The sequence below is a fragment of the Colossoma macropomum genome, unplaced genomic scaffold, assembly GCF_904425465.1.
Source record: "Colossoma macropomum unplaced genomic scaffold, Colossoma_macropomum, whole genome shotgun sequence".
NCBI lineage: Eukaryota > Metazoa > Chordata > Actinopteri > Characiformes > Serrasalmidae > Colossoma > Colossoma macropomum.
In genome coordinates, this window is record NW_023494790.1 from 3,002,913 (window position 1) to 3,015,856 (window position 12,944).

Here is a 12,944-nt window from a genome sequence, read left to right on the forward strand (position 1 = left end):
GAGAAAAGATAAGATCATTTACTTGCATATAGAAGAAAAGCTCAAAGGAAAATAAGTAAAAACTCTTAAAAAAGTTTCTAAAAATGATTAAAAGTTCCTAACAACCACCTGGAAGACCTGGTAGACACCCAAACTGCACACATCAGATAAACAGCACTTAAAGCTTTCATCTTTGAGAGAGAGGAGAAAATCAAGCTGCTTCAGATCTGAAATCTGAGTTGAGATCTGCACCTCTTTAGCAAGTTTGCATGATTCTCTACAGCCTTAGTGTGAATATCAGGCACTTTCTGCCCTTGATAGGCTATGTGTGGCTATTATTTTGAAATGACTCCAGCAGCACTGCTGTGTCTGATCCACTCAGACCAGCACAACACACACTAACACACCACCACCATGTCAGGGTTACTGCAGTGCTGAGAATGACCCACCACCCAAATAGTACCTGCTCTGTGAGGGTCCATGAGGGTCCTGACCACTGAAGAACAGGGTAAAAGGGGGCTAACAAAGTATCAGAGAAACAGATGGACTACAGTCTGTAACTGTAGAACTACAAAGTGCACCTATATAGTAAGTGGAGCTGATAAAGTGGACAATGAGCGCAGAAACAAGGATAATGTTATGCCCGATCGGTGTAAATCTGGTGCCTCTTTAACTGCAGTTTCACTTTTTGTGAGGAGAAATATGTTCGTTGTGATGTTTTTTTTATTTGAAGACAAAACTTTCTAGGATGTTTTCATTATTCTTCAATATTCACCCCAAAAGTTGGGAAAACAACATTTTTACAGCATTTTGGTGTCATTTTTTTCAGGTCGAGTTCAGTGTGTCCCCCTTAACATACCAATTTAAACCTGCCACAAAAGAACTGATTAACTATTTATGATTTCTGTCTGCCACAGCATCATCATGGCACAAACTATAGCCTGTAAACCTGCCTTCCCTCTCTCTCTGTTTTCCAACACCCCGAGGCTAATATCTCTCCAACTTACAGGCAATCATGTGCAATATCTGCTTAAGACGTTGGCCAGCCTCCAGCGGTAGCAGGTATTATGCAACGGCTGAGCCGTCTGATTTAAGAACTCAGTGACTGCTGCTGGGCCCCCAGCTCTGGAGCCTAATGCACAGGTAATGAGGCGCTAGGCTGGAATTCAAACAAAAACCCTGCTCAGCATCTACCTGCAGGGGCTTTATCACCATTAAATCATCAACCAGACGAGTCTGCACACCACAGCAGGCCAAACCCCGACCATCAGCGTCTGCGGCTGCTTCTCTGTGCAGAATAAAGAGGAGTTCGTGTGGATATGCGTCATCACTGTCATAGCAAAACCTCAAGGTCAGGTACTGATGGTGGATGATTACTTCTGGATTGCAAACTCCACTCAAAATCATCCCAAAGGTACCGGATGGAGCTCCATCACTCCAGAGAGTGCAGGTCTACTGCTCCACAGCCCAACGCTGGGGGCTTTATATAGAGATTATCCTCATCTGCACCTCCATCATGGACGTGTACGCACACGACAAATGCAATTAACCATAACCATAAAGATCCATAACGCATTCTTTACCATGCACACTTGTGTAAACGGCAGAACCATATTCTGTCTATCTCTACACTGTGTTCCATATTATTATGCAAATTGGATTTAATGTCATAAAGATTTAATTTTTTGTTTCTCAATTAAACTCATGCATGGTATTGTGTCTCAGGGCTCTTTGGATCACTGAAATCAATCTCAGACACCTGTGATAATTAGTTTGCCAGGTGAGCCCAATTACAGGAAAACTACTTAAGAAGGACGTTCCGCATTATTAAGCAGGCCACAGGTTTCAAGCAATATGGGAAAGAAAAAGGATCTCTCTGCTGCCGAAAAGCGTCAAATAGTGCAATGCCTTGGACAGGGTATGAAAACATTAGATATTTCACAAAAACTTAAGCGAGATCATTGGTTTCTGCCAGACAAATTCATCAGATTAAGAGAGCAGCTGCTAAAATGCCATTACAAAGCAGCAAACAAGTATTTGAAGCTGCTGGTGCCTCTGGAGTCCCGCGAACCTCAAGGTGTAGGATCCTCCAGAGGCTTGCAGTTGTGCGTAAACCTACTATTCGGCCACCCCTACCCAGTGCTCACAAGCAGAAACGGTTGCAGTGGGCCCAGACATACATGAAGACTAATTTTCAAACAGTCTTGTTTACTGATGAGTGCCGTGCAACCCTGGATGGTCCAGATGGATGGAGTAGTGGATGGTTGGTGGATGGCCACCATGTACCAGCAAGGCTGCGACGTCAGCAAGGAGGTGGCGGAGTCATGTTTTGGACCGGAATCATTGGGAGAGAGCTGGTAGGCCCCTTTAGGGTCCCTGAAGGTGTGAAGATGACCTCGGCAAAGTATATAGTTTCTGACTGACCAGTTTCTTCCATGGTACAAAAAGAAGAACCGTGCCTTCCGTTTGGCTGCTATGGGCATAAAAGGAGAGAAACTCATGGTGTGGCCACCATCCTCCCCTGACCTCAACCCTATTGAGAACCTTTGGAGTATCCTCAAGCAAAAGATCGATGAGGGTGGGAGGCAGTTCACATCAAAACAGCAGCTCTGGGAGGCTATTCTGACATCCTGCAAAGAAATCCAAGCAGAAATTCTCCAGAAACTCACAAGTTCAATGGATGCAAGAATTGTGAAGGTGATATCAAAGAAGGGGTCGTATGTTAATGTAACTTGGCCTGTTAAGATGTTTTTGATTGAAATAGCTTTTGATTTCAGTAAATGTAACATCTTAATGCTGCAAATTTAACAAATGACCATTTTCAGTTCTTTACAACCTATAAAATGTTTCGAAACTGTTGTGCATAATAATTTGGAACAGTGCATTTTTAGTTTTTTTTTGTTTTTGAAAAAATACTGTTATCATTGGGAGGTTTGTTCAGTAAAATTCGATTTATACTCTAACGGTGGATGACTGTCATTTGCATCGACCACTTAGGAAAATCAGAGAAAAATATCATTTGCATAATAATTTGGAATGCGGTGTATCTCTATTCAGTAAACAGTGCAAGTGTGGAAATAACATATATAACATACATAAATAATATCCACAGAGTACTTACTGCCCTTGATTTAGGCAGACTGTCATTCGGTGTACTATTATAATGTAATTACACTATTGCATTTATAATTACACAGTACTAAACCACGTATACATTTAATGTACGTCCTGTATGGACAGGTTTGAGTCTGAACTTGTTTTCAATGTCAAAAAAATGACAAAAACAGCATAAAACATGAAGGGAATTTTTCTTCCTGTAAAACAGGACTGTACACAATAACTTTTCATCAACTTTAAATCATGATAAAATATCTCCTCGTCTTCTTGTGTAGAAAAGAGAAGATATTGTGTTACGTGATACGGGACTGAAAGCTTAGAATCAGCACTTTCCACACAGTCGTTTTAATATTCATAAAAAAAAATACAGCATGTCTTTATTATCACTCATGATATCTGTGACCTCTGACCCTGCATTCACACCAGACTTTTTGCCTCGTCACCCAAATTCACTGGTCGCTCATGGCTTGTGGCCGTTTCTGAACTCCAACTGACTGTTGGTTGCCATGGTTTCGCTGACGCCAAACACAAATCGGATGCATTCCTGCTAAAATAAATTATCCTGGTGAGGATTCGCTGGTGTGCTTATTCTTATTTAATCCCCAAGTCTGCGCAGTCAGTCTGTGAGGAAAACAGTATTTGGTCTTTGGGGTTACTGTCCATTTGCGGCGAAAGCATCACCGTCATTATTCCATCTCTAGTAGGAACAATTATCTAGGAACCAAAAACAGAGCGTACAGTTTCACAGTGGCGGAAATAAAGCGCGTACTACGCTGCTGAATCAGAGAACTTGTAGAGAGGAGAATTCCCGCTCTGTAATGTCTTCCAGGTTTCTCAAACACTAGAGGGCGCTCCCGAGCGAGTCCAAAACGAAAGTGTTAAGATGGAGCATTTGAGGGAAATCATAGTTTATAAAATTATAAACATTTTTAATGTAAAAGAATTCATTTATTTCCTGAACACAGAGCAGCATAAAACATTTTAACACTGCTGTAATATTTTTAAGAGCTTTTAAACTCGAGATATAGGAGTTTAAAACGGCGCCTCATGTACGTTTATGACGTCAGTGAACGCAAACAGCCAATGAGCGGCTCCGCCCACCAACCAATCAGCACTCAGTAGCAGTTATGTTAACGTCCTGCTGCCCAAAACCCGTTTGCTGTAGGAAAGTTTTCAATGCTTTTTTAGTAAAATACATCCTTCTACTTTCTACAATAAAATAAAAGTTAGAAGTTAGTGATTAGAAACTATTTTAGTTTTTCGTTTTTAGCCGTTTAGCTCAATTCACCCCATTTTTTGAGGACTCACTTGCAGGCACCTAGTTTATATAATGGGGGAAATAGGAAGTGGCTCTGAAGTTCACTTAAATTTGTCGCGTCGCTGACTCCGCCCACTTTGCATCGCTAACATTCGCACTGCCTCCTGTCACCGGAAATCACCAGCTCTCATCGAAAATGAATGACCTCCAGCCACCTCGTCACATCGCATCGCTGCTGGTGTGAACGCAGGGCAAGGCTTCAATACAATAAGGCAGCAGTAACAAAGTGCAGAAGTAAAAGTCACATTTAGAGCTTCTATTAACTCTCTTATTCATAAAACAGTGATGCAGCAACACAGCTGGATGTAAAGCTTACTTAACATGAATGATGATAATAAAGTGTTTGTATAACTTTTTGAGTGCCTTGGATTCTCCGTGTCATTTTCCCTACCAGAGAGCACGTTCATCATTTCTGGATCTTCCAGCTTTCCAATTACTTTTCTTCATTGAAATATCTTTGCTCTATGTGCGAAAGCAGCTGTGATTTCTGTGCGGTTCACCTAATACAGATCATCAATAACAGCCGATGATCCGTGCTTTAACCTCGTAGCCGCTGTTCCTGGATAGCAGTCCGACTATTTACGCTTTCAGATCTCCTCTCATGTTCCTCTATAATGAATTCGTCCATCCGTACAGAATTCCCTTAACCGCAGAGAATAAAGACCAACAGAGACGCAACAGAATCGCTGTTTACATAAACAGCCCCTGCAGCTAATCACCCTGAGGTGTTTTAATCAGCTCTGAGTAAAAGGTTAATTAAACTCTCAGCAAGAAACAGAGAACAGACACTTTCTGGACAGTCGAGTAGAAAAAACGTCTTAAAGCGACAGTTCAGTAAAAAATCAACAACACCCCTCAACCCTTTCCTCAAATGTGGTTTAAACACAGGCTAAAGTGCATTAGCATGGCTAAAAATTGAATTTGAAACTTAAATTGAAATTTAAGCTGAATTTTGTATAATAGAATAGTGAATAATTCACAGCAGTTACAGAATAATTTATAATAGATACTAAAAAGTTCACAATAGATACTCAATAACTCATATTAAGTCCTGAATAATTCAGCAGTTCATGAATGTCAGATACAAATAAGATATACATTTAATAAAATGTATATTTTTAGTTTCTGACCGTCTCCTCTCAGCCTGCAGCTGCTTTATTTGATTCTAGTTAACTTTTTGTATAATTTGAATGTTAGTTATTATTTTGTTTTTACCATTGTTTTATTTATTTTATTATCAACTTTTTTAATTACTACTTATTTACTGTTCTACATTTTCCATTCTTTTAATTTATTTCATTCATTTTTTTTAATTTATTTTATATTTATTTTTATATTTTGTTTATTATTTTATATTTATTTGATTTTTTATTTAGGTTGTCTTATTATGTTACTTTATCTTTGCAAATTTATCAGTTTATTCTGATTTGACTGATTTTTTGCTCTTAAATTTCACTATTATAAGTATTTATTTCGTTAATTTATTATTTTTTTTTATTTATTTGATATATTTTTTACAATTTTTTTTTCTTTTTTCATTGCTGAGGGTCACCCTCAATATACTCCAAGTTTAAATGCAGGCTGATTCATTGATTGATTGATTGATTGATTGATTGATTGATATGGTAGATACTGAATTGCTCTTAGTAGATATGAAATAATTCGTAGTAGTTACTGAAAAATTCCCAGTAGATGCTGAATAATTAATAGTATATATTCAATTATACATAGTAGTGGATACTGAATAGGTTCTAACATTTACTCAATAATTCACAGCAGCTGCTTAATGAGGCTTCAGATTAATAAGTAATAAATAAAGCTGCAGTTTAAGGGTTGAACACACACACACACACACACACACACACACACACACACACAAACACACACACACACACACACACACACACACTTATCATGACCCCGGATCACGAGCAGGTGACAGCGGTGAGTGTTGGGCTGCTGAGGTTCATCTGAAGGTGCTGAATGTCTCGTAAACATAAAGAGGTGAAGTGTGTGTGTGTGTGTGTGTGTGTGTGTGTGTGTGTGTGTGTGTGTGTGTGTGTGTGTAGGCCGGCCAGCTCTCTGAGCCTCTCTCAGAAGGAGAGCCAACACGCTCCCCTTATTTACACAGGCAGCGCTGAATTTACGAGCTGAGAGTCCAACAGCCTCTCAGGTAAACACATCATAGCCTGGTTTTGTCTTTAATTACAGTAAAGAACGCAAAAACACAGCACACCGCACACCCGCAGCCGAAAACACTCCGACTGAGATTAAAGCGATACTTCAGTGAACAATCTAACACACCATTTCTTTGGTGTCTGATATTTAGAGCTATGTGTTGGTGTCTAACACTGGAGCTATGAGGCTAATGTAGCTAATGAGTAAAGAATGCCTATATCCCACCAATTAGCGTGGTGCTAACTGCATGCATACATCATCACATACATAAGAGTCTTGATTATGTGGTTTCTGACACTGTATGACTCACTGTCATCTGTAAACATGGACTAAAGTACTTTAGTGTTTTCCACTCTTACCTCAAGTGTAGCTGAGTCAACAAGATTTGTCTGAATTTTGCTTCTTTACTTTTGCTCTGGAGCTCTAAAGCTAATGGACCCAATTCAGGCTACTGTTATTAGCTAAGCAAGCTAAAAAGCTACCTTAGTTCACATGTATCAATAACTGTTCGACACCAGATAGTAAAATTAGAGATTACTTAACAACTCAATGACTTAGGCATGCAATTAGCATGCTAATTGGTGGAGTATATGCTTCTATAACTTGTTAGCTACATTAGCCTTGTAGCTTCTGTGCTAAAGCTAAAGAAGCAAGCTTCAGACACCAAACACGCCCTGACTGTTCAACTACATTTGTAACCTTTTTCACCAAACAGATTAGGCAGACTGAAAGTAGGCCGTCTACTGTAAATACAGCAACCTTCTTTGATTAATATTGAATAACTCACTGGAACGGCTCCAATCTGTTATTGTGGATTGACATTCCTCAGAGGAGTTGAATGTTGACCTATATAACTGGGTTTATACCCAAAAGCAATGTGCTTTTCTATATTTATCAGGCTCACTGTCCATTTTATCAGCTCCACTTACTATATAGGTGCACTTTGTAGTTCTACAGTTACAGACTGTAGTCCATCTGTTTCTCTGATACTTTGTTAGCCCCCTTTTACCCTGTTCTTCAGTGGTCAGGACCCCCATGGACCCTCACAGAGCAGGTACTATTTGGGTGGTGGATCATTCTCAGCACTGCAGTAACACTGACGTGGTGGTGGTGTGTTAGTGTGTGTTGTGCTGGTCTGAGTGGATCAGACATAGCAGTGCTGCTGGAGTTTTTAAACACTGTGTCCACTCACTGTCCACTCTATTAGATACTCCTACCTTGTCGGTCCACCTTGTAGATGTAAAGTCAGAGACGATAGCTCATCTGCTGCTGCACAGTTTGTGTCGGTCATCCTCTAGTCCTTCATCGGTGGTCACAGGACGCTGCCCACAGGACGCTGTTGGCTGGATATTTCTGGTTGGTGGACTATTCTCAGTCCAGCAGTGACACTGAGGTGTTTAAAAACTCCAGCAGCATTGCTGTGTCTGATCCACTCAGACCAGCACAACACACACTAACACACCACCACCACGTCAGTGTTACTGCAGTGCTGAGAATGATCCACCACCCAAATAGTACCTGCTCTGTGAGGGTCCATGGGGGTCCTGACCACTGAAGAACAGGGTAAAAGGGGGCTAACAAAGTATCAGAGAAACAGATGGACTACAGTCTGTAACTGTAGAACTACAAAGTGCACCTATATAGTAAGTGGAGCTGATAAAATGGACAATGAGTGCAGAAACAAGGAGGTGGTCATAATGTTATGCCTGATCAGTGTATATATGCATAGGTGGTAAATGGACTTCTAAATAAAACAGACTCATGCTGGGTGCAGGTGCTGCAGCCATAAAAATATTTCCACGACAAAACATTTGGCTAAATGTGAATATGGATTTTGTGCCAATGTGCAAATCTAAAGATTCAGTCAACTCTGCAGTCAGAATGCGTTTTACTGTATACACTAATGAAACGCTTTATGATAGTCCTGTCTGGAACAACAGCACATATGACGGTATATATGAATGCTTTGCTTATAATAGCATTTTTACTGGTGCCTTTTTATAATGTACATAAAAAGGCTTAAGTTTTTATATAGGTTAGACATAAATTGAATTCTTGGCGCAAAGTGTGCAACTCAAGGACTTTCTTTAAGTTTCCAGACCTTGAGTCTGTATTTAAAACCACAAAGCCCGAGCAGCTGGCAGTGCATGTGGCTGTGCAGGTCTGAGAGTGAGGGGGAAAGCAGCTGGGAGCTGGACGTCCCTGGAAAATGGACAGGATTAAAGAAATACATCTACATCCTATTCAACAGTTAATCTAGAGTGCAGTGAGTGGACTGTAGAGTTGAGGGTGCAGGATGCTGGGAAGGCATGTAGGGTAAAGAGTCCAGAGTCTAGCATTAGGCTCAAGAGTGTAGAAAGTGGGCAGTAAAGTGTAGCCCGTTAGGTCTAGGGTGTAGGATCTAGGATCTTATACCCTAGGAGCTAGGATGAAGGTAGGGGTGTAGGGTCTAGGATGTAGAATGTAGGGGGTAGGATCTAGGGTTTAGGGCATAGGATCTAGGGTGTAAGATGTAGGGTGTACAATAGAAGTGTAGGGTCTAGGATGTAGAGTGTAGGGTCTAGGGTGAAGGATGCACAATAGGGGTGTAGGTTCTAGGATGTAGAATGTAGGGTGTGGGTTCTATGGCGAAGGATGTACGACATGGGCATATGGTCTAGGGTGAAGAATCTAGGGTGAAGTCTATACTATGAAAGTGTAGGGTCTAGGATGTAGAAAGTAGGGTTTCGTGTCTAGATTGTAGAATGTAGGGTGTAGGGTCGAGGGTGTAGGATCTAGGATGAAGTATGTATGATAGGGGTGTAGGGTCTAGGATGTAGAATGCAGGGCGTAGGGTGTAGGGTCTAAGGTGAAGGATGTATGATACAGGTATAGGGGCTAGGATGTAGAAAGTAGGGTTTAAGATCAAGGGTGTAGAATGTTGGGCATAGGGTCTGAGGTGTAGGATCTAGGATGATCTTACATCCTAGGACCCTAGGATGAAGGTAGGGGTGTAGGGTCTAGGATGTAGAATGTAGGGCATAGGATCTAGGGTGTAGGGCATAGGATCTAGGGTGTAAGATGTAGGGTGTAGGGTGTACGATAGAAGTGTAGGGTCTAGGATGTAGAATGTAGGGTGTATGGTCTAGGGTGTAGGATCTAGGATGAAGGTAGGGGTGTAGGGTCTAGAATGTAAAATGTATGGGATAGGATCTAGGGTAGGGTCTAGGGTGAAGGATGCACAATAAGGGTGTAGGGTCTAGGATGTAGAATGTAGGGTGTAGGGTCTAGGGTGAAGAATGCACAATAGGAGTGTAGGATCTAGGATGTAGAATGTAGGGTCTAGGGTGAAGGATGCACAATAGGGGTGTAGGTTCTAGGATGTAGAACGTAGGGTGTAAGGTTGAGGGTGTAGGATCTAGGATGAAGGATATATGATAGGGGTGTAGGGTCTAGGATGTAGAATGTAATGTGTATGGTCTAGGGTGTAGGATCTAGGATGATCTTACGCCCTAGGATCTAGGATGAAGGTAGGGGTGTAGGGTCTAGGGTGTAGAATGTAGGGTGTAGGGTCTAGGGTGACGGATGCACAATAAGGGTGTAGGGTCTAGGATGTAGGGTGTAGGGTCTAGGGTCTAGGGTGAAGAATGCACAATAGGAGTGTAGGGTCTAGGATGTAGAATGTAGGGTGTAGGGTTCTATGGTGAAGGATGTACGACATGGGCATATGGTCTAGGGTGAAGTCTGTACTATGAAAGTGTAGGGTCTAGGATGTAGAAAGTAGGGTTTAGTGTCTGGAGTGTAGAATGTAGGGTGTAGGATCTAGGGTGTAGGATCTAGGGTGTAGGATATATGATACAGAATAAGAACATGTGAAAAACTCTATTTTGACAAAAATGTCAGAACCTTATAATTCCAAAGGGGCGATATACAGCTAGAACAAGCTGTCTGTTTATGAGTGCGCACGTGTGTGGGAGACAGAGAGAGAGAGAAAGAGTGTGAGAGAGAGTATAAGCATGTGTGTGTGTGTGTGTGTGTGTGCATGTGTGTGTGTGTGTGTGTGTGTGTAGGGGTGTGTGTGTGTGTGTGTGTGTGTGTGTGTATGTGTGTAGGTGTGTGTGTGTGTGTGTGTGTGTGCGTGCGTGTGTGTGTGTGTGTGTGTGTGTGTGTGTGTAGGTGTGTGTGTGTGTGTGTGTGTGTGTGTGTGTGTGTGTGTAGGTGTGTGTGTGTGCGTGTGTGTGCGTGCGTGTGTGTGTGTGTGTGTGTATGTGTGTGTGTGTAGGTGTGTGTGTAGGTGTGTGTGTGTGTGTGTGTGTGTGTGTGTGTAGGTGTGTGTGTGTGTGTAGGTGTGTGTGTGTGTGTGTGTGTGTGTGTGTGTGTGTGTATGTGTGTAAGCTCAGTCCACTCTGTAAATGGTAACTGTTACAGACTGAAACCACTGGATTTTCCACTTTAAGTAGATTAAGGTGGCAGGAGCTGGTGGAACCTGAGAATGAATGAACTAAAGAGAGAACTCTCTCACTCTCTCTCTCTCTCTCTCTCTCTCTATTAATCCTTGAGCAGAATCGTGACGCTTGTAGGCCTTTTTCTCACACAGTCCTGATGTTTTGCTTAACCCTGTTAAGACTGAAAGTGACTTTGGTGATAAACAGTACAGAAACACCTTAACTCTGAAATCTGATGTGTTTAGTCTCCATGACGACTTCAGTACGGACTGAATTTAGTTCAGTAGCTGTTACAGAATAACAGTTCCTAACTTCATAATCTCATCATGAACTCCAGATAAGAAAACAGCATCACACAAACATCCTAACTAGACTAAACCTCCTAAATCCTGTCCTAACTTTAGGATGAACCCCAACAGGGTCCTCACTTCTGTTTAAGGTCCGTTTCTATGGTTTTTAGGCAGCTGTGTCAGCAGCATAGTTCACTACCAGCATAATGAGCTCCATTTATTCCTACTGTAAAACGCTGCTTTCACTGTGAGATGATTTTCTTTTCTAACTCTGCGTTTTAAAGATCTCAGACGCTGCAGACTCGATCTCCACCGCCCCTCTGATCACCTTCGTGTGTTAATGTTGATGATGAAATATTACAGTGATGGTGGTGAATGATGAGGAGACGGAGCTGAACGTGTGTCTGTTTATTAGGAGGAGTAACGTTAGCGCGCTCGGCTAAAGCGTTTGGGAAATGGAGACTGAAACTGGGGAGCGGCAACGCTCTGATAAACAGCAGGGGGCGCTCTCACAGTATTCACAGCTTACAGTTTATCACACTTTAGTTTTGTTTTGACCTTCTTTACACCAGTAACTGCAGCTGTGACTCACATTTTTAACCTTATTTTGATGACGTGTTTACGTTTCAGCTGTTGGTGCATTGTTGGTTGTTAGGAAACAGGCATAACAATTGACTGTCAACTTCAGTTGAGTAGTTTAGGGTTTCCTAACTGGAGATAAGATGCTGTATAATAAGACAAGACTCCTAAATTAAGATCAGATTTGCTTCTGTAATTTGAATTAGTGAAAAATCTTATCTTGACCTGTCAGATCTTAAGACAGAAAGGTAGGAAGTTTCTGTTATACAGCCCCAGCTCATCTTTCAACATTTTTATTTTTTACTTTTCAAATAAGGAATAAAAACATCTCTGTACAGGTTTAGTGATCGTAAAGCAGCTCTGTGCTTATCCTTTGTGCATATTTATCTTCAACACTCAGCTTCCTCTTCATCAAGGTTTTGTCTAAATCATGTTGTTATAAGCACATATTGAAACTCTTTTGGCCCAAAGGTGGTTTAAACACCTGGAAGGGTTTGAGCACTGATGAGTACTGACAGCACAACAAGGGGAGGAAATGCTAACACAACCTAACACAGGTGTTTATTCTTCTTTATTCTTACTAAAACGCAAATTTGCAACATGTACTCAAACTTTTGATGGGCAGCTGCCTGCATTATCCTTTGAAACATTAAGAGCAAACTTATTTTGTTGAACTTACTATGTTCATGAGTGTGAGGACGTAGTTCTGAACGTGCTCTTTGCCGTGGAAACGCACCACCGAGTCATCCACGGCCAACAGGACCTCAATGTTGTAGTTGTCTTTTTTAGCATGCCGGCGTTTGCGATCCGAATCCGACAGCTTCCGCTCCATCGCGTCCAGGGCATTCGGCAGCTCAGCAATTCCAAAATCTGCCACTGCAACACAGAAAGAAATGTTCTTTTAAAACAAATATGAATGTCGATTTTACCCCTGTAACTGCACTGATACCAACATTCTGACTTTTCTACTGATAGCAGCTTTAGTGCGTCGCTGTCAATAGCAAAATTATGACTTTGGAAACCTGTAACAGATTTAGACCTAGTATCATCACTACTGAT

The 12,944-nt window shown here is 41.4% G+C and overlaps 1 protein-coding gene across 1 annotated transcript in view; it reads right to left on the minus strand.

Moving 5' to 3' along the window:
• The window catches only part of LOC118809010 (A disintegrin and metalloproteinase with thrombospondin motifs 3), a 148,075-nt gene that overhangs the window by 69,264 nt on the left and 65,867 nt on the right, over window positions 1-12,944 (minus strand). The window contains 1 exon segment of the mRNA XM_036571923.1: window positions 12,565-12,761. Coding sequence (XP_036427816.1) covers window positions 12,565-12,761 — 197 coding nt within the window.